The 27,753-nt window shown below is 38.6% G+C and overlaps 1 protein-coding gene across 8 annotated transcripts in view; it reads right to left on the reverse strand.

Moving 5' to 3' along the window:
• The window catches only part of DMD (dystrophin), a 1,890,745-nt gene that overhangs the window by 854,144 nt on the left and 1,008,848 nt on the right, over positions 1-27,753 (reverse strand). For all 8 annotated transcript variants that reach the window (XM_066356826.1, XM_066356825.1, XM_066356822.1 and 5 more), the window contains one exon: positions 9,046-9,210. In XM_066356826.1, the coding sequence (XP_066212923.1) occupies positions 9,046-9,210 (165 nt within the window). The remainder of the gene's footprint in view (positions 1-9,045; positions 9,211-27,753) is intronic.

Here is a 27,753-nt window from a genome sequence, read left to right on the forward strand (position 1 = left end):
AACCCCCAGCATACATATCATCTTAACTTTATACCAAATAAAGGATAAAAGAAACTTGCCTCGAGTCTTTCCAGGGAACATGGGGGGTAGTGTAAACAATCCAGCACCACAGCTTAACAGCCTTTTGCAACCTAATCAGGCAAGTGAGGTAGGGGTTGGGCAGACTGTCAGCTTACAGCCAATTCCCCACACTTCTGTCCCCCAAAAATCTAAACTCCAAAATCCCTATTGGTTTTTTGGTCCCCAACAGGCACATATTTCTCTAGAATACTATAGGGCACACCTGGAAATCTTCTAGGGCACACCAGTGTGCCCTGGCGCACACTTTGAGAACCACTGCCTTAAGTCACCACCTGAAACTAAAAAAGCTACTTTGAAACAAACTGGGTATTGCATATACTTCCATGAGCCCTGGAAACTCTCAGATAGCCCCTTGGTATAGTTTTAGTCACTCACCCAATTTTTCCTCCACAGACTCCATAAGATAAACATACTAGGTCCAAAGAAAGCCTTAAAAGCCTCCTCCACAAAGACTGGCGGGAAGGGTCCCTCTTATATTGAGCAGGTAACCTCAACTTGTTTTCATAAACTTTGCTGCCCTGCTACAGAATGCTAGCATCCGACAGTTCCCATTTTATCAGCTACTTAGGTTTCTCTGTAAAATGAAAGTTACTAATGGTTAAAGACTCTATTTAATATAGAAGAATGAAACTTCTAGAAACAAGAAGGTAAAAGAAGAATAACTTTGTATGCTGTTGTATATATGTACCGGTGCTGCTTTGCCTAATATTTCACAACAGTGTAATGTTAGCAGCTCTAATTCTGGTTATTTACTTTAAAATGTTTTGTGTCACAGAAACACCTGCATGTCCCTATCATATCTACTCTCATCAGATCTTTAATCGTGGCAGTTTGAAGCCTTCTGTCATTTGCACGTAGTTGTTTTTTACTCTGAGGCTCCCATGAAAGTGCCTGCAATCAGCTATACACCAGAATGCTTGTCTTCAAGAAGAATGGACTGCCTCAGAGACCCATGGAAAGAACTGTGCCAGGTACTCCGGGGCACAGGCTTCTGGGAGCTTTGCTTAAATAACTTTGAGACCATTCCACTGGACTGAGACAGGATTTCCGGCCCTCAAGCAGAGAAGCTGATGATGTTACTCACCTGAGATCACAGAGAATGAGAATCAATTACATAGAACTGAAGGAACTGAGGGAGGATGATTTGATTAGGGCTTTTGTTTGGAATATTGCTGATGCCTTAATGTTTTAATTTCTTGTTCTAAGAGACTTCTTTAGCTTTTCTCTTCATCTATCTATAAATCATAGAAAATTAGTAGATTATACTTTTGCAAACAGACGTGAAGCATTTATCTTTTTCTCCCTGCTTGATCTGTCCAGAATTCAGAAACACTTACTGAGTACTCTTATTTTCACGATGATTCAGGTATTTTCATGGGTTCAGTAAGAACCTGTCCTCCTTGTACCAGGGTGCAATTGAGAAAATTAGTTATATAACCAAAGCTTTGACTGGAATGACATAATTGAGAATGATGTGCATACAATTAGTTATGACGAGACAGTTTTAAGGAACCACTTAGGACTTTTGGGAGTCAATGCTTACAAAACCCTTTTTGGAAAACTGACATAGGATCTGGCTCACAGGCTGGCCAGGCTTAGAGGTGAATAACGAAGGTCACTTTCTGGCAGACCCAGAAAACCTTTGGATACTTTGAGGACTTTGTGCATAGAGGAAGTCACCTAAATCTATTGGTACAGCAGGTAAAGTTAATTGCAAGATCTTGGCTTGGCTTTCTAACCTCATGAGGCTTTTAAAAGTAAAATCTAAGTTTCTTTATGAAAAACTTTCAGGAAAAGCAAACTTTAAAAGGCCTGCATGGTCAATGACTACCCTTGCTGCATGTATGTAAGCTAAGAACCCAGCCTTATTTTGTAACCCAGAATAATCTTACTTTGAGTATCTGATCAAATGAGAGGTGACTGTAGACAAAAATTGTACGTTTCAATAGAAAATGATAGAATAACCTGGGTGGTTATCTGATTCTAGTCCTGTTCAATGTCTTTGAGCTATACTGCTCAGAAAAATTAGGGGATATTTTTAAAAGAATATGAAGTGATAAAGGAAGCATTTGGGCCCTTGCTGGTTTGCTCAGCATAGAGCGTCAGACTGGCGTGTGGAAGTCCTGGGTTCAATTCCCAGCCAGGGCACACAGGAGAAGCACCTATCTGCTTCTCCACCCTCCCCCTCTCCTTCTCCATCTCTCTCTTCTCTTTCCACAGCCAAGGCTCTATTGCAGCAAAGTTGGCCCGGATGCTGAGGACAGCTCCATGGCCTCTGCCTCAGGCACTAGAATGGCTCCAGCCGCAACAGAGCAACACCTCAGATGAGCAGAGCATTGCCCCGTGGTGGGTGTGCCAGGTGAATCCTGGTAGGATGCATGCAGGAGTCTGTCTCTCCGCCTCCCTGCTTCTAACTTTGGAAAAATACAAAAAAAAAATTTTTTTTTTTTATTAAACAAGAACATCAGAAAAGCAAATGACAAATCAAAGAAAGTTGTTCAATTATGCAAATGAAATGCAAAACTAATTTTTATCTCATTGGTGAAAATGCACTACACAAAAGGCTGAAGGTACTGGAGTATCTGCATGTTCCCTGATCCTCTAATTTTTGTGAGCAGTGTATTTTGAATTTTTTCTATAAATTATGATTTTGTTACCTTCCTGTCCATTTGACTGGATCCTGTCTTACACATTTTGTTAGTTCTTACCAAATTTTCAGTTCTTCTATTCTCCTTTAACATCTCGCTGCAACTCTCCACACTAACATTTCCCATTTCCCCCCTATTGTCCTGACTTGGCATCACTGAAAACTAACAACCCACTGCCCAGACCCTTATTCAAGTTCTAGGTTGTCCTGAAATTGACCTTTGTCCCCAGGATTTAAAGGATCCCCGAGTGCTGAAGCTGGACAACTTGATATACACTTCAAAGGACTCATCAACACAGTGGAGTATGTTTGCACGCCCCCCCCCCCCCGCAGTAGCTGCTGTGTGGACCACCCAGGAAGTTCACTAGACTGCTCATGTCTTTCATGTCCTGCTTCAGGAAAGACCAGGACTGTGGACAATCTTCCTAAAACCTCTGATGTCTGTGCCATCACCGAAAACATTGAAATTGTCATCAGATGACCACTGCCATTGTCAGTTCACCATCAAAAGGTGTTCCCAACCCAAGCTCTAGAAATCTTCCTAATTGGCTCAGCCAGGTTTCTTCCTGATTAGGGGCTTGGCCTCTCTTTTCTTAGCACATTTACTTTAGAAAACCTTCAGTTGTAAATTCCTTGTCTGCTTCTTTGAGAGATTCATCTACAGCCCAGGAATGTCTTTCTCAAGGACCTGGGAGTCATCCCTTTGAAATGTAAATATTAGGAAGAACAGAACCCTGTCTTCCAGTCTGAGTGCGAAGATAGTAGCCTACCTTCAATAAGAGACAGTTAGCAAACACACATGGTTTAATCACATTAACCAACTTCTCTTCTAATGTTTTCCAGAATGCCTGACCTGTGGTGGTGCTGTGGATAAAGTGTTAATCTGGAATACTGAGGTCACTGGTTCAAAACCCTGGGCTTGCCTGGTCAAGGCACATATGGGAAGCAACTATGACAAGTTGATGCTTACTGCTGCTCCCTGCCCCGTCTCTCCCTCCTCTATCTAAAAATCAATAAATGGCCCTGGCTGGTTGGCTCATTGGTAGAGCATCGGCCCGGCGTGTGGATGTCTTGGGTTTAATTCCCAATCAGGGCACACAGGAGAAGCACCCATCTGCTTTTCCACCTATCCCTTCCTCTCTCTCTTTCTCTCTCTTCTCCTCCCGCAGCCATGTCTCTATTGGCTTGAGCAAGTTGGCCCCGGGCACTGAGGATGGCTCCATGGCCTCTGCCTCAGGCACTAAATAAATGGCTCTGGTTGCTATGGAGCAATGACCCAGATGGGCAGAGCATCGCCCCCTAGTGGGCATGGGGAATGGAACCCAGTTGGGGTGTAGGCAGGAGTCTGTCTCTCAGCCTCCCACTCTCACTAAAATAAAAAATAAATGAAAATGAATATCAATAAATAAAAGAAAAAAATTCAAAATAAATAATGTTCTCCAGTATTTTCCACTAGCTTGTTTTAATGCCTAAAATCCGCCCTGCCTTTTGTTTCAGTGGAGGTGAGTCCAATCTCTCTCCCCTATTGCGGTAGTCTCGAATAACGCCTGCCTGACCTATTCAGTTGTCCAGTGCAATTTTTCTTTGACAATCCTCACAGCAATATGAACACACGCAGAGAAGGATTTTGGTGTTCAGGTATTTTATCATTCAGTCGCTACAATTGTGTCTTTTGGTAGTTTTCAGTGTGGACTTGACATTATGGGGAATTAGGTTTCTTACCTGGTAAGCAAGAACCAGCAGAGTAGTATGCTGTGTTTATTTATAGACCGTGGAAGGAAGGTCATTTTCCAGGGGAGGAAACAACCTTCCCTGCCATCAACATGAAAGCATTTTAGTCACTAAAACTTAACATAAAATTATGTGGTTTCTCCCTATCCCATATTTTAATAAAAAGTTTGGAAAGCAGTAGTTAGGCAGTTTTATGTCAGATAAATCGTATACCTGCAGCTTATTACTGAAAACATTCATTAAAGATTAACAACATAAGACCCTTTAGAGAAATTTTAAGCGGTCCCCGATTCTTAGCATTTAATTATCATTTCTAAAATCTGAAATCAACATATTTTAGGTCTAAACCAAGAGTATATTAGAAAATCAAAATTAAGAGGCATGCCTTCCAGTGGGCTGACTGACGGGAAAGAGCTGTGATTATGCCTAATTTGCACCCTCTACATCACGATCTCATTGATTATGTTTCTCAGCTTGCTAAGGGCTTTGTGAGGTGATTTTCAAAACGAATATTGCTATTTGCAGGATTTCCTGAATGGGAATATTTTGGGAGTAAATTGCACAAAACCAAGCGATGCACAGTCAATTTTCACTCCAGCATAAACAGTGTATTACAACAGAGCCCTGAAGGCACTTTTTTAAAATTTGGGTTTCATTACGCAGCTAGCTGCATGTCATCAATAAGCATGAAGTATCAAGCAGGCAAAACTGAGGCTCACAGACGGTAGTACATATTTTTCTAACAGGTGTTCTGAGTTTGACTGGAGAAAACAGATGACCTCACTGGCAGGGCCTCAGGCCCTTTGTTTCAGAAGTAGCCATTGTCATCATGGCCAGGAGAAATAATAATAACTTAAATTTGGGAAATGGCAGTTTGTATATTGATATTCTTTGTATTAACTCGTTTCTCAGATTTGTAAAAGGTAGTTCTTTTTCTGGGTTAAAAAACGGGCATGTCCTCAAAACTGTCTTAAAAGTTTATTTTTGGTTTCTAATATTTAAAGTGAAGAAAAGTCCATTTTCCTATCATTCTTTAACTGAAAAAAAAAAGAGTTTAATCTCTGTAAGCAGGGGGCCACAGCAGGCTATGCAGGCTAAAATCATACAGAAGGGGGCCACAGCAGGCTAAAACCATACAGAGTACAGGAACTGGGTGCAATCTCAGGAACTTGTTTTTTTTTTACAGTGATTGTAGATAGAAACTGTGTAAAGAGAAATAATGGTAATTAATTATTCACATAGGTTACTGATTATAGGCTAGGGCTCTAAGAATGAAAGGGGAAGATCTTCTAGTCATCCTGTGTAAGAGGTTATGGTCTTCATCTCCCTTGGATACAGCCACTAGGCAAATAAAAAGCCTAAAGGAATATTTTTGAAATCTACACGCCAGAGACGAAGAACTCAGAATACGCACAGGGGACTGAAGCCAAGGCGTTTTACAGTCAAAAAAGAAGAAGTTGCCTCTCTCCTCACTGAATTCGACCAAGCTTCAGGAGACAAATATCATGATATTCTGAAACAATACACATCAGTAAGAGAGTGGTGACTTGCAGCTTTGATAAAGAAAAACTGGCCCTGGCTGGTTGGCTCAGTGATAGAGTGTCAGCTTGGCATATGGATTTCCCAGGTTTGAGTACTGGTCATGGCACACAGGAGAAGTGACCATCTGCTTCTCCAATCCTTCCCCTCTCCCTCTTCTTTCTCTTTCTCTCTCTCTCTCTTCTCCTCCTGCAGCCACAGCTCAATTGGTTGGAGTGCATTGGACCTGGGTGCTGAGGATGGCTCTATGGAGCCTCCGCCTCAGGCACTAAAAATAGCTCAGTTGTAAGCATTGGCCCAAGATGGGGGTCGCTGAGTGGATCCCAGTAGGGGTGCATACAAGAGTCTATCTCCCCTCCTCTCACTTGGAAAAGAACACACACCCACAGGAAAAGTGATGGCTAATGCTGAGTGGCTTTCATTCCAAACTGCAGGCACCCATTTGGCAAAGCCCAATGCAAGTTTTCAATATCTGAGAACCATTCTGGGGGCACAGACTGAGTCCAATGCTACTCTGGTTGAGTCAACAACATCTATTTGTAGCATAGGACCTTATCTTTTCAATATATTCCATGTACAGAGATAGCTAACATTGAGTGTATTTTTTATGATTTTAATGAAGCACATTTTAAATGAAGATACTATTAGAAAAGAAAGGCATGTACTTTTATCTGTGAGTTACAGAAAGCTATTTCTGATTGGGAACAAAGAGTTTATGGCTGTTCCTCCTTGCAATACTAAACAAGAAATATGTAAGAAGGTACTACATCCAAAGTAATTGAGAATCTGGACAAAGTCACTGTTTATTGGACCAAGTCACTGTACTTCTTTGGTGAGATTATTTATTGGCTAATAAACAGTCAGTATTGATGAGAAGCAGTTGCCTTTGAGGAATGGGTGCTTTTGAAATATCTCTGAAGACATTACGTATCAACTAGGTGCAAAATGTAAGGTAGCCCAGAACTGGCTTCTCCCCTTAATGATGTTGTGGTTTTGCTCTCATCCAGTCTTGCACTTGTGACCACACATGGCCCAAATGCATGGTGACTAGTGCATCAGAAGCCACGCCTTGGCGTCAAGAGCTCCAGTGTGCCATCACTGTGCAGGCTGTATTGTTGTCTGTCCTGTATACTTTCCCAACGTTCATTAAAGTTGTTCTGGGTAAAGCCTATTGGGACTGAGTTTAATCATCAGACTGACCCTACTACCACCTCACTGGCTGAGCAGCTGGGGTTTTGCCCTGCTGAAATAATGTCATCCTGTGACTTACAGTGTCAACTGCTCTAGCTCTGATTGGTTGATATAAATCTCGGGAAGAGGCGGGGTAAGACTAATGGAGTGCACTTTGCAAGTTTACCACATTTCAGTTATATCAAAGCACTCTCCCTCTCTCTCCTTATCCTTACCCAAGCCCATCTTTCCTAAACTTCTCCTGTTCTTCTCTAGACGATCTTCACACTTCCTTTTATCCCTGCCTTTTTTTCCTAGCCAAACAGCAGCTACATGGATTTCAAAATGTTAGACTGTTATAATCTTAGAAATAAATGAATGGAAGAATTTGGGTCAATAAATTAGAAGAAAAAATCACTTCAAGATGTTATTTCACATTTTTAGTCTGAAATTACCCATTACATTAATGAATAGGCTGTATTTTCAATTGGATTGGTTAATTTGATTGCCTACTTAATACTGTTGGCCCACAGGAGATGCAAAATGGGGCATCATGTTGATACAAACCCTTAGAATATGATTCCTGGAAGGGAGAGAAGATAGAAGTAATCACCCTGGAAAGAAAAGGATGTCTGTGGCTATACCACTCTGAATGTGCCCAATCTCAACTGATCTTGTGAAAAAAAGGAGGCGGTGGGAACCAACGGGCATGTTTGTCTAAACCACAGGCTGACTTGCAGCACCTCATGACCATCTTCCTCATTCAAAAATACTAACAAGGACCCAACACATACTGAGCCCTGGGCTGGGGGTGTTCAGGAATTAGGGAGACAAGGAAGAGAAGAAGATGGCCTTTGCATTCAAAAAACAGTGTGATGAGGTAGTCAGGTCTGAAAATTTAAGCTTAAATCAATGTACTAAGGCTATTGGAAATGGATACAGAGGTATAAAAGAAATTTTGGCCCTGTATGGTTGGCTCAGTGGTAGAGCGTCAGCCCGACATGTGGAAGTCCCAGGTTCAATTCTCAGTCAGGGCACACAGGGGTAGCACCCATCTGCTTCTCTCTCTCTTGACCCCTCCTGTAGCCATGGCTCAATTAGAGCGAGTTGGCCCCAGGTGCTGAGGATGGCTCCATGGTCTTTGCCTCAGGCACTAAGAAGAGCTCGGTTGCTGAGCAACGGAGCAACACCCAAGATAGGCAGAGCATCACCTCCTAGTGGGCTTGCCGGGTGGATTCCAGTTAGGGTGCATGCGGGAGTCATCTCTCTGCCTCCTCTCCTCTTACTGAATAATAATAATAAAAAAGATATCCTAAAAGGGTTTTTTACTCAGAGTATAGAAGAAAGCTTTCAAGAAGTAATGATGTTGGATTCAGTCTTGAAGGATGGAAGAAAATTCATCATGAGACAAAAAGAGAAAGAAGTCATTTAAAAGGAGAAGATCAAGAACAATGACCTGGCATAGAGCCACATGCATATAAAGATACCATAGTCTGGTGTGGCTAGAATATAAGGAGAGGTTGTTGGTAGAATAAGAAGAGAGAAGACAAACAGGAGTCAGTCTGAGAGGGTTTTATAAAGTGTACTAAAAAGCCTATACATTATTTTGTTGGTACCTATCTCCTAAATGACTTCAGTTTTCAATAAGGAGTCTACAAACATATATTAAGTGCAATTAAAATGGGAATGGAAAATGAATGGTAATAGCAATAGGAGCTTAATGAATACATTGTTGCTAGTAAAAGCTGGAAACAAACAGATAATGTGAGTTGAATAATAATAAACAACATTACAACAACAATGAAGATAATGAATGAGAAAGTTCATTGATATTGTCGTTCTTTCAGAAAACAGTATTTCAAGCAACAAGTCCTTACCTTAATGTCAAATGGTCCTGTTTGATTTGGTTGATTGTGAATTTCCAACTGATTCCTGATAGGAGAAAGCCACAGAAGCAGGAGATTTAGTTGCTCTTCGAACTGTCCAAGATCTTTTATGTGAGCCTCAATTTCTCCTTGTTTCACAGGTAAATCTCTAGAAACCTGCAATGAAACAAAAGGAAAAGGTTCTTGTGATTTAAATAAAAAAGAAAAAGAAATAATTTCAAAAGCTTTTTGCTATAAAATGTTTTTGGAAATTTACTGTATTTGGTGTTTTAACAGCATGATAATTGCTTACTAATTGCTTACTGACATATGTTACATGGTAAGATTTAATTTATGTATTATGAATCACTGATTAATAGTCTTTCAAAAATTCTATGCTTGGAAGACAATAAACCTTTTCTTAGAAATTTAAAAAAACACACAGCCACACAAACGGAAACCCAACTCCAACCAATAAAATGAAAGGAGTGGATTCTTCACTTAACCACTCACTTACTAAACAGAACGGTGTGCTGTATATTGTATGCCAGACACTCCGTTAAGAAAAATCGTACAAAGGAATTCTTTCTTGGACAAATAAAATTAATGGGGTAAGCATTTTTAGGAGTGAAAATTTGTGGGCCCTAGTATAACCAAACTCCTCCCCCCCAAAAACCCACAGAATCAGAAGATTAGAATAAAATGTAAAAAGATCATTTGGATTAGAGTAGATTAGAAGAGAATGAAGACAGGTTGTTTTTACTAAGGGTTTACTATGTACCAAATACAGTGTTTGGAAGTTTCACGTTTACTGCCCTCTTTAATCCACCGAACAACCCTATAGTATAGACAATATTATTACCTCAATTTTATAAATGGATCACAACACTGGGGTTGAAAACTTGAAATGATATGGGAAGCACTACAACATTCTGTTCAACATTGTGGGGTCTAGAGTTAGGCTACTTGATTTTATTCCTGGTTCATTAGGCAAGTCCTTGAACTCTAAATGCCTTTATAGAATGAGGATAATGATAGTACCTGCTTCATGTGGTCACTGTAAGAATTAAATAAATAAAGAACATGAACCTGCAGTGGCAACTCTTTATGTCATTATTAATAATACTATGATAACAATACAAATACAGCAATGCATTATAATATGAAAACAAAATGTTATAATATACATCTATAATATAAAAATGTAATAATGATATTATGACTAGAGAACATTTTAAAAGTAAACTAAATAAACACACTAATAAATTAGTGCATCATCTAAACAATGCCCCATACTTTGGAACAACTGCTTTAGACATTTTTAGAAGAACTAACTAATGAACATTATATTCTATTCTTGAATTGGACCCAAGTGTTGTGGGTATAAAGGTGATACATTAATGGACAAAATAACCAGTCAATCCATTTATAGGAGACGGAATTTCATATGAGCTGTTATTCTATGTAAACAACAGGCATTTTGAAATATATTGTAAATATACTTATGTATTACACATTACATAAACTGCATGTGCATGCGTGAGTGAAGTTACCATCCAGCCTGGGCCGATGCAGGTCCACCTGGGCCAGACCTTAGGCTCCCACATGGTGTTTCCTTGGAATACTAACTCTAAGATGAATGGGAACTGCTGGGCTTGGCTTCTACAAGGTGACCTGCACAAACCTTGGTTTTCATTTCTGGCAGCCTTTTCCCGTGTGGGGTGAGGAGTCAAAAGAAACACCATGTATGGGTAGCGTGGGATGTTTGTCCATGAGTAATGAATCATGATGCTGTATCTGCTTTGTCTGACTTGCATCCTGGTACAAAGCCAAGCAAACACAGTATTAGATGAAAGCCTATTTGTATTTCATGAGTTCTAACCCATGACATCTATGGTGCTAAACTCTATTTATCCATGTAAGTGTGCATGTGAGTGGGTGCACGCGCGCGTGCGTGTGTGTGTGTGTGTGTGTGTGTGATAGTTGGTATCACAAATGTAACTCCATATATAATATATGATCCAATAATGCCGTTAATGTATCTTTTTCCACATATATAGGAAGGTACTAGTTTCTTTTTAATGGACTATTTCCTATTCACAAGTACATGTAAAAAGCTTTTTACAGCTTCAACCTGAAGTATCTGAGAGCCTCGAGACTCTGAGGCTACTGGAAATAACAGCTATTAGATTTCCTAAAAGCTCTAAAATCGAGGTATGAACTTATTCTTATTTCATCACAAAATAGTATGTTGCATTTAGGCTTCATATATAAGTATAGACATCTGTATAACTTAAAAAAAATATTGATTGATTTTAGAGAGAGGAAATGGGAGAGAGAGAGCACAACAGGAACATCGATCTGTTCCTATATGTGTCCTGACCAGGGATTGAACCAGCAACCTCTGTGCTTCCAAACAAAGCTCTAACCAACTGAGCTGTCTGGGCAGGGCAACATATACATAACTTTTTTTTAAAATTTTTATTTTATTTTATTTATTCATTTTAGAGAGGAGAGAGAGGGGGAGAGAGGGGGAGAGAGAGGAGAGAGAGACAGGGGGGAGGAGCTGGAAGCATCAACTCCCATATGTGCCTTGACCAGGCAAGCCCAGGGTTTCAAACCGGCGACCTCAGCATTTCCAGGTCAACGCTTTATCCACTGCGCCACCACAGGTCAGGCCATATACATAACTTTTAACTACAGGTGTTGCTTTCCTTCTCAGCCTCCCAACCCATTCCTTCCTGTTTATAGAGAGAGAATAATTCCTGCAAGAAAACAGTGCAATTCCAGGAATAATTAAATGCTAGTTTATAATGAGGTTGTGGGACAAAGTCGTCATAAGCTTAGTTATAACGTGCATTAGGTATATCCTCACATCCCTCGCGCTTCCCCCGACCACTGCATTGACCTCACACTGTTTAATTTGCTACTGACACTGACCACCCTCACTGAGCTTTGATTTCGGGACAAACTGGGTTTCTACACATGATAGACTTTCAATAAACAGCTTTTTAATGCAAGACAAATGTTTTTCAAATTGAGTTTTTTTGTTTTGTTTTGTTTTGTTTTTTGTATTTTTCTGAAGCTGGAAACGGGGAGAGACAGTCAGACAGACTCCTGCATGTGCCCGACCAGGATCCACCCAGCACGCCCACTAGGGGCGACGCTCTGCCCACAAGGGGGCGTCGCTCTGCCGCAACCAGAGCCACTCTAGCGCCTGGGGCAGAGGCCAAGGAGCCATCCCCAGCGCCCGAGCCATCTTTGCTCCAATGGAGCCTTGGCTGCGGGAGGGAAAGAGAGACAGAGAGGAAGGGGGGGTGGAGAAGCAAATGGGCGCTTCTCCTATGTGCCCTGGCCGGGAATCGAACCCGGGTCCCCCACACGCCAGGCCAACGCTCTACCGCTGAGCCAACCAGCCAGGGCCCAAACTGAGTTTTAATTTCTTTTTCTGTAAAGTTAAGAAGCAATACATGCCCAGAGTACTCAACAACATAAACATGGAATTTTATTCCCATGTTAAGTAGATTTAATTAACAGACAAAAATATTAGTGAATTGGACTAGATATAGACTAGATAAACATGAGAAACTTCTGCATGGCAAAATAATAATAATAATTATAATAATAACAACCCTAAAAGCAAAGCTAAAGCCAAATGACAAATTGTAAAAAAAAATAGTGACTTACATCTAAGATAAGGGACCAATTTTCCTAACACATAAGAGTGCTTCTGCCAATTAACAAGAAAAAGGCCAACAACCCCCCCAAAATTAGACAGAAGTTAAGGATAGTTGAAAAAAAGAGAACACAAACGGATTTTTAATATATAAAAGGAAGCTAAGCCTTGGTTATATAAGAGGTCTGAAAACGTCATTTATCACACTGACAACAATCTAAGCACGAGAACACACTATGCTGAGAAGGCCGTGGAAGATACTGACATTACAGATGGCCAGTGGGACGCACACACTGGTATACCCCCTGTAGAAGACAATTTGGCCATATCTATTAAATGCATATAACCTTTGACCCAGAACTTTCACTTCTAGGAATTTACCTTGTGGATATATTTCTGAAATGAAAATCATTGTTTGATGATGACGGGACAGATGGTGGATGAGGTGGGAGACGTTTTGCTCTATTTCCCAATTTTTGAAAAATATAAATGGATTTCCTTTGCAAAGACATAAGTTATCTGGAAAAAAAATGACTAGCTTTTCTTCATACCAAAAAAGAGTGGTGATAAATTATACTTTATATATTCTAATGAAAATAATTATAAATAGGATATAGCATATCTAAAGCCATCAGTCAAAAATCCTCTGATTATATTCCTATGACAATATCACTTAGTCAATGGTACGGTGGAATTTGAGATCATTTAACACAGAACTTTTGTGATTCCCCACCCCTTAAGACAGTATTCAGGAATAGATGGCTTCTTTCTTATATTATTCATGGGAAAAGAAAGCAAATGGGAATAATTGATGATATAGACTAAGAGTAAGTTTTATGTCAGTTTCCACATCTTAAGATAATTTACTACTATATTTTCTAATTCATATTCTTTTTAAAAAAAGATTTTATTTATTGATTTTAGAGAGAAAGAGAAGAGATGGGGAGGAGTGGGAAGTATCAACTCATACATGCTTCTTATATGTGCCGTAACAGGGTTAGCCTGGGGTTTCGAACCAGTGACCTCAGTATTCCAGGCCAATGCTTTATCTACTGCACCACCACAGGTCAGGCCTACTTCATATTCATATCAAACAATAAACGCAAAACACTGTACTAGTAAAATGTCTCATTTTTACCCCTGATAGTCTTTTAAGTATTATAAAACCATGCTCTTCATATAGTACATTCTGTGTGGTGAAAAAAAAAACCAAAACACACACACACAAACAATTCAAAACATTCAGTTCTCTTATGTGTTAATTTAGTATGTAACTGAATCTTAACCTAATTTCACACAAGATTAGCTTCCTTTTCTTTCAATTTCTAAATTTTAATTTCAAATGTGTAGAAGCTTTAACATTAAGATAAACAGATGTGTCTGCTTTGGAAATAAACAGATATTAAATATTGATTTCTTATCTTACACCAAAGACATTCTAGAGTACTTACAGTGTTAATAAACTATTAAATATAATATCTGTATTGTTCATTTAGAAATTAAGGCCAATTAGTAGAATTAAAAACAAATGACAACTGGGAATATTTATAGCATCTATCAGACAATGGGTAATATTGTTATATATAAAAAGATCATTTAATAAATGGAGATGGAAGATTAGTAGAAAACTGAATAAGGAATACAAAGAGGAATTTCATACAAAATGCAAAGAGCAAATAAACAAGAGAAAAGTCCAATCACTAAGTAATCAATGAAATGCAAATGTAAACAACAAAAGAACAGGGGTGGTGACGGGGGGGGGGGGGGGGGGGGGGAGGGGAGGAGCAGGAAGCATCAACTCAAAGTAGTTGCTTCTTGTATGTGCCTACTACATTGACTGTTGTAAAATGTATTTGTCAAAGTAAGTACTCTTATGATGTTTGTTGGAGCATAAATTCTGACATTTGTAGGGAATAATGTGATAATTCAAAACAAAATTAAGACTTCTCCCTGAAAAACTACAACCATTACTGAAAGATAAAGGAACTAACTAAATAAAAGAGTATATATCTTGATCTTCTATTGGAAAGAACCAATTGAAGGAACCAATTGAAGAAACCAATTGGAAGCTCTAACACTGTAAAAATATCAGTTCTCAAATAATTTGTAAATTCAATGCAATCTCAATCAAAATGGTAACAGCTAGTTTTTAATAAAAAGTGATATGGCAACTCTAACATTTATACGGAAATTCAAAGGGCCAAGAATATTCAAGGCAGTCTTGAAGAATAAGAAGGTTTAACAGTACAGGCAATACAGTCAGTAATATTGGGCTAAGTATATGTGAGGCCAGGCAGGTGCTTGAAGCAATGGATGCACCACTCTGCCAAGTGCATCATTATCTAACAACTTTGCTGCACATCCGAAACTAATAAAAATAATATAGAATGTAAAAAGTACTTGAAAAATAAAAAATAAAATAAAATTTGTATATTGAGTGTCTTTAATCTTGAAAAAAAAAGAATGCTTACAACCAGATATCAATATTTATTATTAACTAATTCTATGTGATATTGCTGTGAGAACAGATAAACTAGAATATTTACTTAATTTATGACAATGGTACCATTTTAGTTAAGTGGAGAGTAGATGATTTAATAAATAATTCCAGGTTAATTGGTTAGTCATATCAAAAAAATCTTTTGTTTAATTTCATTTTTTCAATTACAGGTTAAATCCAATATTATTTTGTATTAGTTTCAGGTGTACAGCATAGTGGTTAGACAGTCATAGACTTTACAAGCGGTTCCTCCCCAATATTTCCGGTATCCACCTGGCACTACGTATGGTTATTAGAGTATCAGTGACTATATTCCCTATTCTATAACCTACCTACATCTCCGTTACTATTTTCTAACTATCAATTTGCACTTCTTAAGCCCGTCACCTTTTCCATCCAGTTGCCCGACCCCCCTCCCCTCTGGCAACCCTCAGTCTGTTCTCTGTATCTATGAGTCTGTTTCTGTTTTGTTTGTTTGCTTATTTCATTCATTAGATTCCATATATAAATCATGCAGTATTTGTCTTTCTTGAACTGACTTATTTCACTTAGTAGAATTTCCTCTAGGTCCAGCCATAATGTATCAAATGGTAAGATCTCATTCTTTTGTATGGCTGAGTAATATTCCGTTGCATATATGTACAACTAAAAACATGAATCTTGTCTCTTACCTTACACAACACAAAAAAAAGTCAATTCCAGATTGCTATACCTCCATGTAAAAGGCAAAACAATAAATTCCCACAGTTCACAACTGTATGGCCAGGAGTCACGGCCTCCATGGCCACACACGTGCAGGTTCCCATTGGATTCGGGCAGATGGTAAAGAAACAGTGGAGCCAGAAAATGGTGGTCATTCCTTTGTTAAAAGTCTCGCACTGGCCGAAGAGCAACACACAGGGTAAACACTTCCCTTTCACTCAGGGCTCCCAAAGCCACTGACGCATTCCCAGGTTCCACACCGGAAGAAATCAAAGGCCCCACCAGTCTCAGTGGAGCTTGCAAAAGCCCCTCAACTCTGGTTCCCCATCTGCACACCTTCATTCTCTCTATTCTCCCTCTGCAAACATGGCTTCTCTCTCTTTTCTAAACTTTCTGGTGTGAAAACCTCTCCTCCAGCAATCATTAGCAAGACAATGGCCCTTCCCAAGCAGGAAGGTAATTTGTAATTTCACAGATCACATACCTGGCGCTGCCCAGCACCATTTTTTAACAGTAAACCTGAGCAAACTCAAAAAATACAAATTTTACAAACTCATTTGCCCAACAACAACCATCACAGGTCTCAAACGCACAAGATTGGAACTGCATACTCTTCCTGAGGATGTGGGAGGAATGAAACTCTCCTCTGGCAGCGCTGGGGAGCACAAACTGGAACAACCACACTGGAAAAGCCAAACAGATACACACATATCTTCTTTTTTTTAAATTTTTTTTTATTTATTCATTTTGGAGAGGGAGAGACAGAGAGAGAGAGAGAGAGAGAGAGAGAGAGAGAGAGAGGAGAGACAGAGAGAGAGAAGGGGGGGAGGAGCTGGAAGCATCAACTCCCATATGTGCCTTGACCAGGCAAGCCCAGGGTTTCGAACCGGTGACCTCAGCATTTCCAGGTCGACGTTTTATCCGCTGCGCCACCACAGGTCAGGCCACACATATCTTCTGAACCAGCCATTCTACTTCCAAGCTTATTGTAAATATACACGTACATGTATGTAGTAAAGAACATGTACATCATACAGTACTACTAATAATAGCTTCCTACTAGACATGACTCAAATATCTCCCAACAGTAGAATGAATAAACTGTGGCATATTCACATAATACTGTAAAGACAGTAAGTAAACAAGACTACGATACATGCAGCAGCATAGAAAAATCTCCCTAAAATAATGTTGACTAGGAGAAATCAAACACCAGGGCATATATTCTATGATTTCACTTTTATTAATTTCAATGGCAGGGAAAACTAATATAGATGTTAAAGGTCAAAAGAGTGCTTATCAGGCCCTGGCAGGTTGGCTCAGTGGTAGAGCGTCGGCCTGGCGTGCAGAGGTCCCTGGTTCGATTCCCGGCCAGGGCACACAGGAGAAGAGCTCATTTGCTTCTCCACCCCTCCCCCTCTCCTTCCTCTCTGTCTCTCTCTTCCCCTCCCGCAGCCAAGGCTCCATTGGAGCAAAGATGGCCCAGGCGCTGGGGATGGCTCCTTGGCCTCTGCTCCAGGTGCTAGAGTGGCTCTGGTCTCAATAGAGCAGGAGTCCCCAAACTTTTTACACAGGGGGCCAGTTCACTGTCCTTCAGACTGTTGGAGGGCCAGACTATAAAAAAAACTATGAACAAATCCCTATGCACACTGCACCTATCTTATTTTAAAGTAAAAAAACAAAACGGGAACAAATACAATATTTAAAATAAAGAACAAGTAAATTTAAATCAACAAACTGACCAGTATTTCAATGGGAACTATGCTCCTCTCACTGACCACCAATGAAAGAGGTGCCTCTTCTGGAAGTGCGGTGGGGGGCCGGATAAATGGCCTCAGGGGGCCGCATGTGGCCCGCGGGCCATAGTTTGGGGACCCCTGCAATAGAGCGACGCCCCAGAGGGGCAGAGCATCGCCCCCCGGTGGGCAGAGCTTCACCCTGGTGGGCGTGCCGGGTGGATCTCGGTCGGGTGCATGCGGGAGTCTGTCTGATTGTCTCTCCCTGTTTCCAGCTTCAGAAAAATACAAGAAAAAAAAAAAAAAGAGTGCTTATCCTTGGGTGAGGGCAATAGCTGGGAAGGGGTTAATAACTGGGCAGAAGCCTGAGGGAGGTTCCTGGGCTAATGTTCTAACTCTTTTCAATTATTTTGTAATTTGTTGATTTTAGAGAAAGTGGAAAGGAGACAGAGGGAGACAGGAACATTGATCTGGTCCTGTATGTGCCTTGACCAGGGATCGAACCGGCAACCTCTGTGCTTTGGAACGCTGCTCTAACCAACCTGGCCAGGGCTAATAGTTCTAATTTCATTAATTGACTTTAGAGAGAGGAGAGGGAGAGAGAAAGGTGGAAGGAGGGGGAGGAGCAGGAAGCATCAACTTGTAGTTGCTTCTCCTTTGTGCCTTGGCCGGGCAAGCCTAGGGTTTTGAACCAGCGACTTCAGAGCTCCGGGTCAATGCGTTATCCACTGTGCCACCACAGGTCAGGCTAATGTTCTCATTCTTGACCCAGATACTAGTAGCATGGCTATGGCAACTTTTAAAAAATCCATCAACTTCTTATGATTTGTGCAATTCTCTATGCATCTCTTATCCTTCAATTTAAAAGATTACATGAAAATATTTTAAAGCCTTAAAAATATTCATTCCTTTCAACCACAAAATCATACAGCTATAAATTTTCCTGGGGGGGATAGCAGAGCTATACATAGAGACACATGACAAGAATGCTCAATCAATTCTGTCACTTGCACTAGTGAAAACTGAGACAAGCTCCCCCAACTAGAATAAATTGCATCCTAATAATAGAATCTTTGGCATCCATGAAAATACATATCATAAAAAGTATTCCATTATAATGAAAAATATTCATGACATATTAATAAAAAGTATATACTACACATAAATTGTCTGATTTCTGTGTGTATATTCCACATCAGTATCAACATATAAACATACATATTGCAATAGTTTTTAAATCATTGGAAATTCATGCACCAAATTATTAACCATGATTTGGGAGGTGTTACCAATTATAGGTAAATTTTTTATTTAACCATCAATATATTTTGGCCTTTTCCAAAGTGTCCACATAAAAAGGTTAGTATTTTGTATGTTTTCAATGTTAAATAAAAGAAACACACAGTATGGGTTAAGTGGCTGACTATCTTTCTAAAATATTAGCAATAATAAAACTACTATTATAACTTAGATTTATATAGTTTGGGTACCATATGACAGACTTTACTTATGTCAGTTCTGTAAACCTCATCTGTGATCATATAATATATATATTATTTTCTCAATTAACAAATAGGAAATTAAGATTCAAAACTATAAATAATATTCCTAAGGTGGTTAGTAAGTGAAAACATTTGGCATTCAACATTTGGATTGTCCTGATGCCGAATTCCACTCTTCCTTTCTCTTCCCTCCCAAAACATATTTTCCAGTTATCTGTCAAAATCTAACATATTACTTGGTCAATGGAGTACTGAAACTTATACTTTCCAAATGTTTTCATTTTTGTAGGAATAATTTACATGAATAGTTATCATTGATGAGATATACATTTAGAAGTCAACTTTAATATGAAGCAATATAAATGAAATGCATACGTATAAATATATTTTGAAAACAAAAATTGGCCCTGGCCAGTTGCTCAGTGGTAGAGTGTCAGCCTGGCATGTGGATAACCTGAGTTCAATTTCCAATCAGGTACATAGGAGAAGCAACCATCTGCTTCTCCTCCCCTCCCCTGCCTCTCTTTCTTCTTTCTATCTCCTTCTTCCCCCTCCCCCTGCAGTCATGGCTCCATTGGTTCAAAGGTGCTGGCCCCGTTCTCTGGGGATGGCTCCGTGGAGCCTCCATCTCAGGTGCTAGAAGTGGCTCGGTTGTGAGCATCAGCCCCAGATGGGAGTTTCCAGGTGGATCCCAGTTGGGGTGCATGCGGGATTTTGTCTATCTCCTCTCCTCTCAGTTGGAAAAAAGATAAAAAAGGAAACAAAAAATAACTACTTGATAATTGTTAATTTAACACTATTATTTAGGAACTTCAAGATAAATTAAATTTCTTATTCACTAAATTGTTGGGTTATGATTCATCCAAAATCATGATTAAATGATCTTTATATAACTGTAACAGGTAACTTCTATATTTTGAAGATCTGTCATTCATTTTATTTTATTTTATTTTATTTTATTTTTTTAAGTTATTAAAAAAATTTTTATTTTTGCATATACCAAGATCATAAAGATATTTTCTTATGTTATCTTTTGAATTTTTATTATTTTATGTTTCATATTTAAGTCTTTGACTCACTGAAAAGTGGTTTTATATATGGGGTGAAGTATGAGGTAAGTGGTTTTTTTGAAAGAAATAAAAAGAACTCTATGGATATTCAATTGATCCAACACAGTTGACTAAAACAGGCATTCTTTCCTCATGGCATTACAATGATGAATTCTGTGACTATAAACATGGCTCTCTCTCTGGTTCTTCTGCTATATTCTGTTTGTCTATTCTGACATCAATCTCAGTTTTAATTACTTTAACTTTATAATAAGACTTGATATTTGGGAATATAGTAATTTTATTCTGCAAAAGTTGTTTGAAAATCAGTATATCCATTTCTATCAATCTTTCTATTGTGGTGTTTGCATATTAATTGTAATTTATTGAGTCTATAAAATTAACATTCTTCAATTTGAGTTTTCCAATCCAGTAATGTAATATAACCTTCATTTGTTTAGGCTTCTTTGATTTCTCATAGCAATATATATATATATTTTTTAATAAATTTTTATTAATGTTAATGGGATGACATTAATAATTCAGGGTACGTGGGGACTGGATGAAAAAAGGTAAAGGGACTAGCCAATAAGACATACATACATAACGCATAGACACAGACAACAGAGTGGTGACAGCAGAGGGAACGGCAGGTGGGGGGAGGGGCAGGAGCGCAAAGGGAGGTGGGAATAGAAATGGAACGAGGCAACATAGTGTACAGATGATGCACTATTAGGTTATTATATACTTGAAACCTGTATGGTTTTGTGAGCTAATGTCACCCCAATACATTCAATAAATAAATAAATAAAATAGAGACATGGATAACATAAGTTGTTATAATGATCAAATTGTCAATTTAAAAACACACCATTTATGTGATAAACGAGCATTATTTCCAGGGAATTTAATGATAAATGATGAATTCTGAACCTTTCATACTTAAATATATAGATGATGTTAGACTGAATATTTACTCAGTTTTAAAATTCCTATCTCAAATAACTCCAAAGTAAACACCAGGTGAATGAAAATTTAGATGTAAATATAAAAGCATAAAAATAATCAAAAGATGAGTAAATGTTCTTACAATTTATGTAAAACTTATAAAACCACACAACGATGGATTGAAATCCATAACAATATAAAACGTCCTCACATAAAAAAAAATCAAACAAGCAAAAGAACAATCAAAACCAAAAATAAAATAATCCAGCTTCAGTAATTTAACATTTTTAAGATAAAACCATTCTCACAGATCAATGAGAAAAAGATGAATCCTCATCAGAAAAAAGAAATGAACAAGGATCAAAAATAGATAATTCATGAAAAAACAATTATAACTGACCTCTAAGTCTGTTAAAACTGTTTAACTTGAGTAACAACCACAGAAATGAGATTTAAACACTGAGATGAAATAGTGCACCTTATTCTGCAAAGGAATTTTTTTTTATTCTTTTTTCTTTTTTTTTAAATAAATAAATTTTTATTAATTTTAATGGGGTGACATCAATAAATCAGGGTACATAAATATATTCAAAGAAAACATGTCCAGGTTATCTTGTCATTCAATTATGTTGCATACCCATCACCCAAAGTCAGATTGTCCTCTGTCACCTTCTATCTAGTTTTCGTTGTGCCCCTCCACCTCCCCCTCTCCCTCCTTCCCTCCCCCTGCTCCCCATAACCACCACACTCTTGTCCATGTCTCTTAGTCTCGTTTTTATGTCCCACCAATGTGTGGAATCCTGCAGTTCTTGTTTTTTTTTCTGATTTACTTATTTCACTCCGTATAATATTATCAAGATCCCACCGTTTTGTTGTAAGTGATCCAATGTCATCATTTCTTATGGCTGAATAGCATGCCATGGTGTATATGTGCCACATCTTCTTTATCCAGTCTTCTATTATTTTGACAGTGATTAAAGCCTTTAAGCAAACTCTTGGCCAATACAGCAAGAATCCATAAAAGAGTAGTGTCCTTAACAAGTTCACCAAGTCCAAGTTGGCCCCAACACCATGCCAAGTCCCTGATAAATGCAACCCAACCCCAGTTCAGTCTGTTAGGAGCTGTCACAAGGAGCAGGAGTCCAGGAAAAGTCCACCTCCAGGAAAAGTCCGCATGGCCCTGGAATTGTTGTTTAAGAGCTATCTGGTATTACATTCTAGTAGTCATACAACAGCAGTAGGGCAGGAACTGGGCACTCTCATATACTGTTGGTAAAGAAGTACGTTGGAATATCCCCAGGGATGGGGTTGGCAGTAGGTGGGGTAGAGTTCTATAGTACAGTCTCACACTTAGACCAGAAATTCTTCTTCTCATAATTTGTTAATGCATTAACGATATGTACATATATTAACCTACAAGAATATTTGCCACAGCCTCATTTATAAAAGCAAAACATTTAAAATAGCTTACATGCCCACTAAGAGGGTATGGGGTTAACAATTTCATCTATTCAATGAAATGTTCTATAGCTATTTAAAAAGTGATTTAAATGTATATTCAGTGATATGGAAAAAATATATGATGGACCAAAAAATTTAAAGTTGCAATTTATGGATTATAGACCATCTTTCTTTAGTTGCACTTTTAATTTTTCTGCAACAAATATGTACTACTTTTAGTATGAAAAAGTTTATCTTAAGTATAAGTGTAAGTATATACTTCCTTCCATGGAAATAGGATATTGGTGTAGTATTTATAATATGCCAACTATTACTCTAAGTGATTTTTATATATCAACATTTAATAACAACTCTACTGTGTAGGTACTATTATTGTTCTCATTTTGCACATGAAAAACTGATACAGAGAGGCTAAGTGACTTGCCCAAGGTCACGCAGACAATAATGGTAAATAAGCTAGAATTTGAATTCAAGCAGTCAAGCTTAGAAGCTTATGCTCTTAACCACTGTATCTCTTTGTCACCCATTCCTCTCAGGTAGAAGACTTAGAGAAAACATACTTATATGTGTACAAAAGCAAGTCTGCTTTTTGTCACAGAATTTCTTCAAGTAAATTCCTTTAGGTACTGACTGGATCTCACTGTAATTTCTTTATAACTTTCAATGTATGAGGGATGATAAAGTCCTATTATCCTTGCAACTACTAAAATCAACTTACAAAACAACCACTTGTTTTATTTTCTTGCTTAAATCATACGACTGATTCCAAGTTGTTTCCAAATTCTTTAGCCTGCCTTGAAAAAAAAAAAGAATCTCTCGATAGTCTGACTTTATCAACCATTCTTCATAACTTTTTGATGACAAACCTTCATTTTTGGTCAAAGTGGTGACCTCATTGTTCTTGGCATGACCCCTGACTTTTCTTCCTTCTGTTCCTCTGTCATTGTCTACTTTGCCATTGAAATGTCTTCTTTTCCCTGAATAAAAGACCCGTTTCTTAATTAACAAAGATAAAAACCTTTGCCATCCTTCATGTTTTGGGTAATGAAAGTACCACCTCTTCAAAAAAGATTGCCTGATCCCTCAAATAGAAACGATTATTCTTTCTAATAAACTCCGTAGCATTTATTGTCTGTGCTACTCCAACAGACCCTATCAAGTTATTTTTTTTCTTTAACTATTCTTGTTCAACTTTTATCTTCTTCCCATGCATCTCCCCAAAAGCTTGAAAACACACCCGCACACCCACACCATCACACACATTCAGCCAAAATTGAATTTTACAACTTTGTATAACCTTACCATCTTTTATATGGTCTAGCATTTGTTAAATGAACACTCACACAAACCAATCAGTCATTTGTTAATAGAACAGAGAAGAGAGAAATTAAAGCTGAGGATTAAAAGCACAACTCTCTTTAGACTATTTATGTTCTCAAATATGTACGTTGCATTTCCAGCTCTGCTTCTTGTTTTGGTTTATTTGTGGACGTCCCAGCTCACTAGAACAGTAAGAACAGTTCTTGCCCGGCAGCTGGATTGGTGAAATGTGATTAGAGGAACACAGGATTATGAAAGGATAGTATCCGGTCAGCCAAGAAAAGTAACAATACATGTAGAAGCCTCAATTCTTTTTTTTTTTTTTTTTTTAAGAGAGAGAGGGACAGGCAGGCAGGCAGGGAGAAATATGAGAAGCATTGATTCACAGTTGTGTCACTTTCGATATTCATTGATTGCTTTCTCATATTTTTGCCTTGGGCAAAGGGCTCTAAGCTAAACCAGTGACCCCTTGCTCAATCCGACCTTGGTTTCAAGCCAGTGACCTCTTGGGTTCAAGCCAGCAACCATGGAGTCATGTCTATTATCTCATGCTCAAGCTGGTGACCCCATGCTCAAGCTGGTGACCTCAAGGTTTTGAACCTGGGTCCTCAGCATCCCAGGCCAATACTCTATCCACTGCACGACCGCCTGGTCAGGTGAAGACTCAATTCTTGACATATATTTTGTTGTTAGTTATACTGATGTCATGAATTCTGGACATAAAGGCAAAATTAGATATGCATTAATTACAGCACTGACAGAAACATACCCCATGCAATTCATTCAGTGAATATCTACCTAGTAACTATTTTTCTTTTGGCCATTGTCCTATATAGTAAGTATAAATCTATTGCTTTTTTAGTTGATTCTATGTCTAAGTATCATCTTCACTGCCAACACCCTTCCATCTTGAAAAATGGTAAATAATAGTATAATTTTAATGCATTTAAACAAATACTCTCTTATCAACCAAATTTTTTTTTAAAAATCCTCCCCAAATTTAGTATTGCAGATTAAATGATTCAAGTAGACCATTAACTTCCTTTAGATAAAGTAAGTGTGGTATGAAATATTTGGAGACCTCATTTTATCTTGCATATTTATCACCTCAATAAATTAAAGCTACCCGAGAACCAGAACTTAGGAAAGATATCAGGCACAATACTCTATAATTATTTTACAACTGGTCTCATGGTAAAATATCCCTCATCAGGAAGTATTTTCTTTCCCTCTGGAGATTTAATAAAAGAATAATGACCATAAAACTGAAAAAACAAATTATGGTTACATGTCACCAGCCCTTTAAAAATTATAAATCCATATACAAATTTCAAGTGACCAATTACAATTCATTTTTAGGACAGTCACCCCCCAATGGCATATCTATTGGAATTATACTTTAATAGAAAGTTGATTTTCTCTTTAAATACTATAGTTATTACTTATGCTATTTAAAGTTTCCTATATTGCTTCCAGTTTTAAATGACTATACTAGTAAAGCCTAAGACTACTGTCTCAAATCAGTGTATATCAGTTTCACTGCATAACCAATTCATTACATCTGAATTTTGTTATTGTTGTTAAGACCTGAAATTCATAATACATGATGAGGTAAATGAACATTTCTAGAGAGATTTCAAAGTCAGTAAAGTTTGATGTACAATAAACTGGTTTGCAGTCCTTGGAGAACTCAGTCCTTATTACCACACTAAACCCATATTGGCTTTTAAATAAACCTTGGTGTTCACCATCAGCATTCTTGTTTATTAATTTTCTAGTTTGCAGTATTAAGCAACTAATTCCATGGTAAAAATGATCCTTAATAATATATAAATTGAAGCCCTGGCAGGTTAGCTCAGTGGTAGAGTATCAGTCTGGTGTGTGGAAGTCCTAGGTTTGATTCCTGGCCAGGGCACACAGGAGAAGCGTCCATCTGCTTCTCCACCCCTCCCCCTCTCCTTCCTCTCTGTCTCTCTCTTCCCTTTCTGCAGCCAAGGCTCCATTGGAGCAAAGTTGGGCCGGCACTGAGGATGGCTCTATGGCCTCGGCCTCAGGTGCTAGAATGGCTCCAGTTGCAACGGAGCAACACCCCAGACAGGCAGAGCATCGCCCCCTAGTGGGCATGCCAAGTGGATCCTGTTGAGCACATGTGGAAGTCTGTCTCTCTGCCTCCCCGTTTCTCACTTCAGAAAATACAAATAATAATAATAATAATAATATAATATACATAATTAATGGGAAATATTTTTTTACTGTTCATCTTGATTCAAACCTACCCTAAAGTTAGGTAACAAGCCCTAGAAAGGCTTCCAGCATCATTAGACAAGTAAAGTGAATAGAGAAATTGACTTGCCCAAACTTCAACAGCTATCATTTATCTTCTAAAATGGATTTTATTGGGATTTACATTCACCTAACTATCCACCTACTCACACTCTCTTACTACATAATGCGATTTTGATCACATACTGTTTAAACCCCGAGGACAATAAAACTCACAAAGACATTAAAATGTAATTTTATATGACACGTACACACTGCACAGAATGCGTTGTTACAAATTAACCCCATATTTTTCTCTTTCCCTCTCTCCCAGCCCATATTTGTTCTAAAGCAAGAAAAGAGCTACTTTATTCTCACTCTCTTCCATCAGCCCTCTCTGTTCTTACTTGCTTAAAAGACCTTAGCCGCAGGCTGACTGATACAGAAAAAGGTCCTCTGGATTCTTTAAAAAAACCACTGTTTTTTAGTGTGTGGACGATTGTTTTGTTTATTTGTTTTGTTTGATCAAAACTTAAGAAAAACTAATCCAGGATCTGCATAATTTCCCCGAAGCAACAGGAATCATAATCAATTATAACAACTTGATATTTTCGAAGACAGTCCTTGAGATGTCAGTTAAAATGAGCTGCTTTGGTAACAGGATTTTTAAAAACCAGACCCGTCTTTTGTTCATCTATATAAATCACTATATTCCAGACTATGGACTTCAGAGGAAAAAAATGGTAAAAATTACACTGATCACACAGTCTCAATTTTTGAAGTTCCATTAAAAACAATTTAAGTTAAAAAAAAACTATTTATATATAACTTTAAATTTAAATTGCTTAAAAAGGAATACAATTCAAAAATCAGTTCCTCAGTTGTACCTGCCATTCCCAATGCCCAGAAGTCACAGTGTATTGTACAATACAGACAAAGAATGTATCTAATGCTGCAAAAATGACCTTGGACGGCGCTGTGAGCCATACTAAATAGAGTATTTGCTTCCGGACTGATGTATCTAAAAGACTTATTAATCTTCAAGCATTCTTTTAAAAGACGAACAAGGCCCTAGCCGGTTGGCTCAGTGGTAGAGCGTCGGCCTGACGTGCAGAAGTCCCGGGTTCGATTCCCGGCCAGGGCACACAGGAGAGGCACCCATCTGCTTCTCCACCCCTCCCCCTCTCCTTCCTCTCTGTCTCTCTCTTCCCCTCCCGGAGCTGAGGCTCCATTGGAGCAAAGATGGCCCAGGTGCTGGGGATGGCTCCTTGGCCTCTGCCCCAGGCGCTAGAGTGGCTCTGGTCGCAAAAGAGCGATGCCCTGGAGGGGCAGAGCATCGCCCCCTGGTGGGCAGAGCGTGGCCCCCTGGTGGGCGTGCCGGGTGGATCCCGGTCGGGCAAATGTTGGAGTCTGTCTATGACTGTCTCTCCCCATTTCCAGCTTCAGAAAAATACAAAAAAAAAAAAAGACGAACAAAATATTTTAGAAAATAATTTCTAGGAGTGTTCAAATACATACATCAATCTGAAGATTTTGATGCTACGACAGTGAGTTGCGGCTTGTA

Source organism: Saccopteryx leptura, chromosome X (genome assembly GCF_036850995.1).
Source record: "Saccopteryx leptura isolate mSacLep1 chromosome X, mSacLep1_pri_phased_curated, whole genome shotgun sequence".
Taxonomy (NCBI): domain Eukaryota; kingdom Metazoa; phylum Chordata; class Mammalia; order Chiroptera; family Emballonuridae; genus Saccopteryx; species Saccopteryx leptura.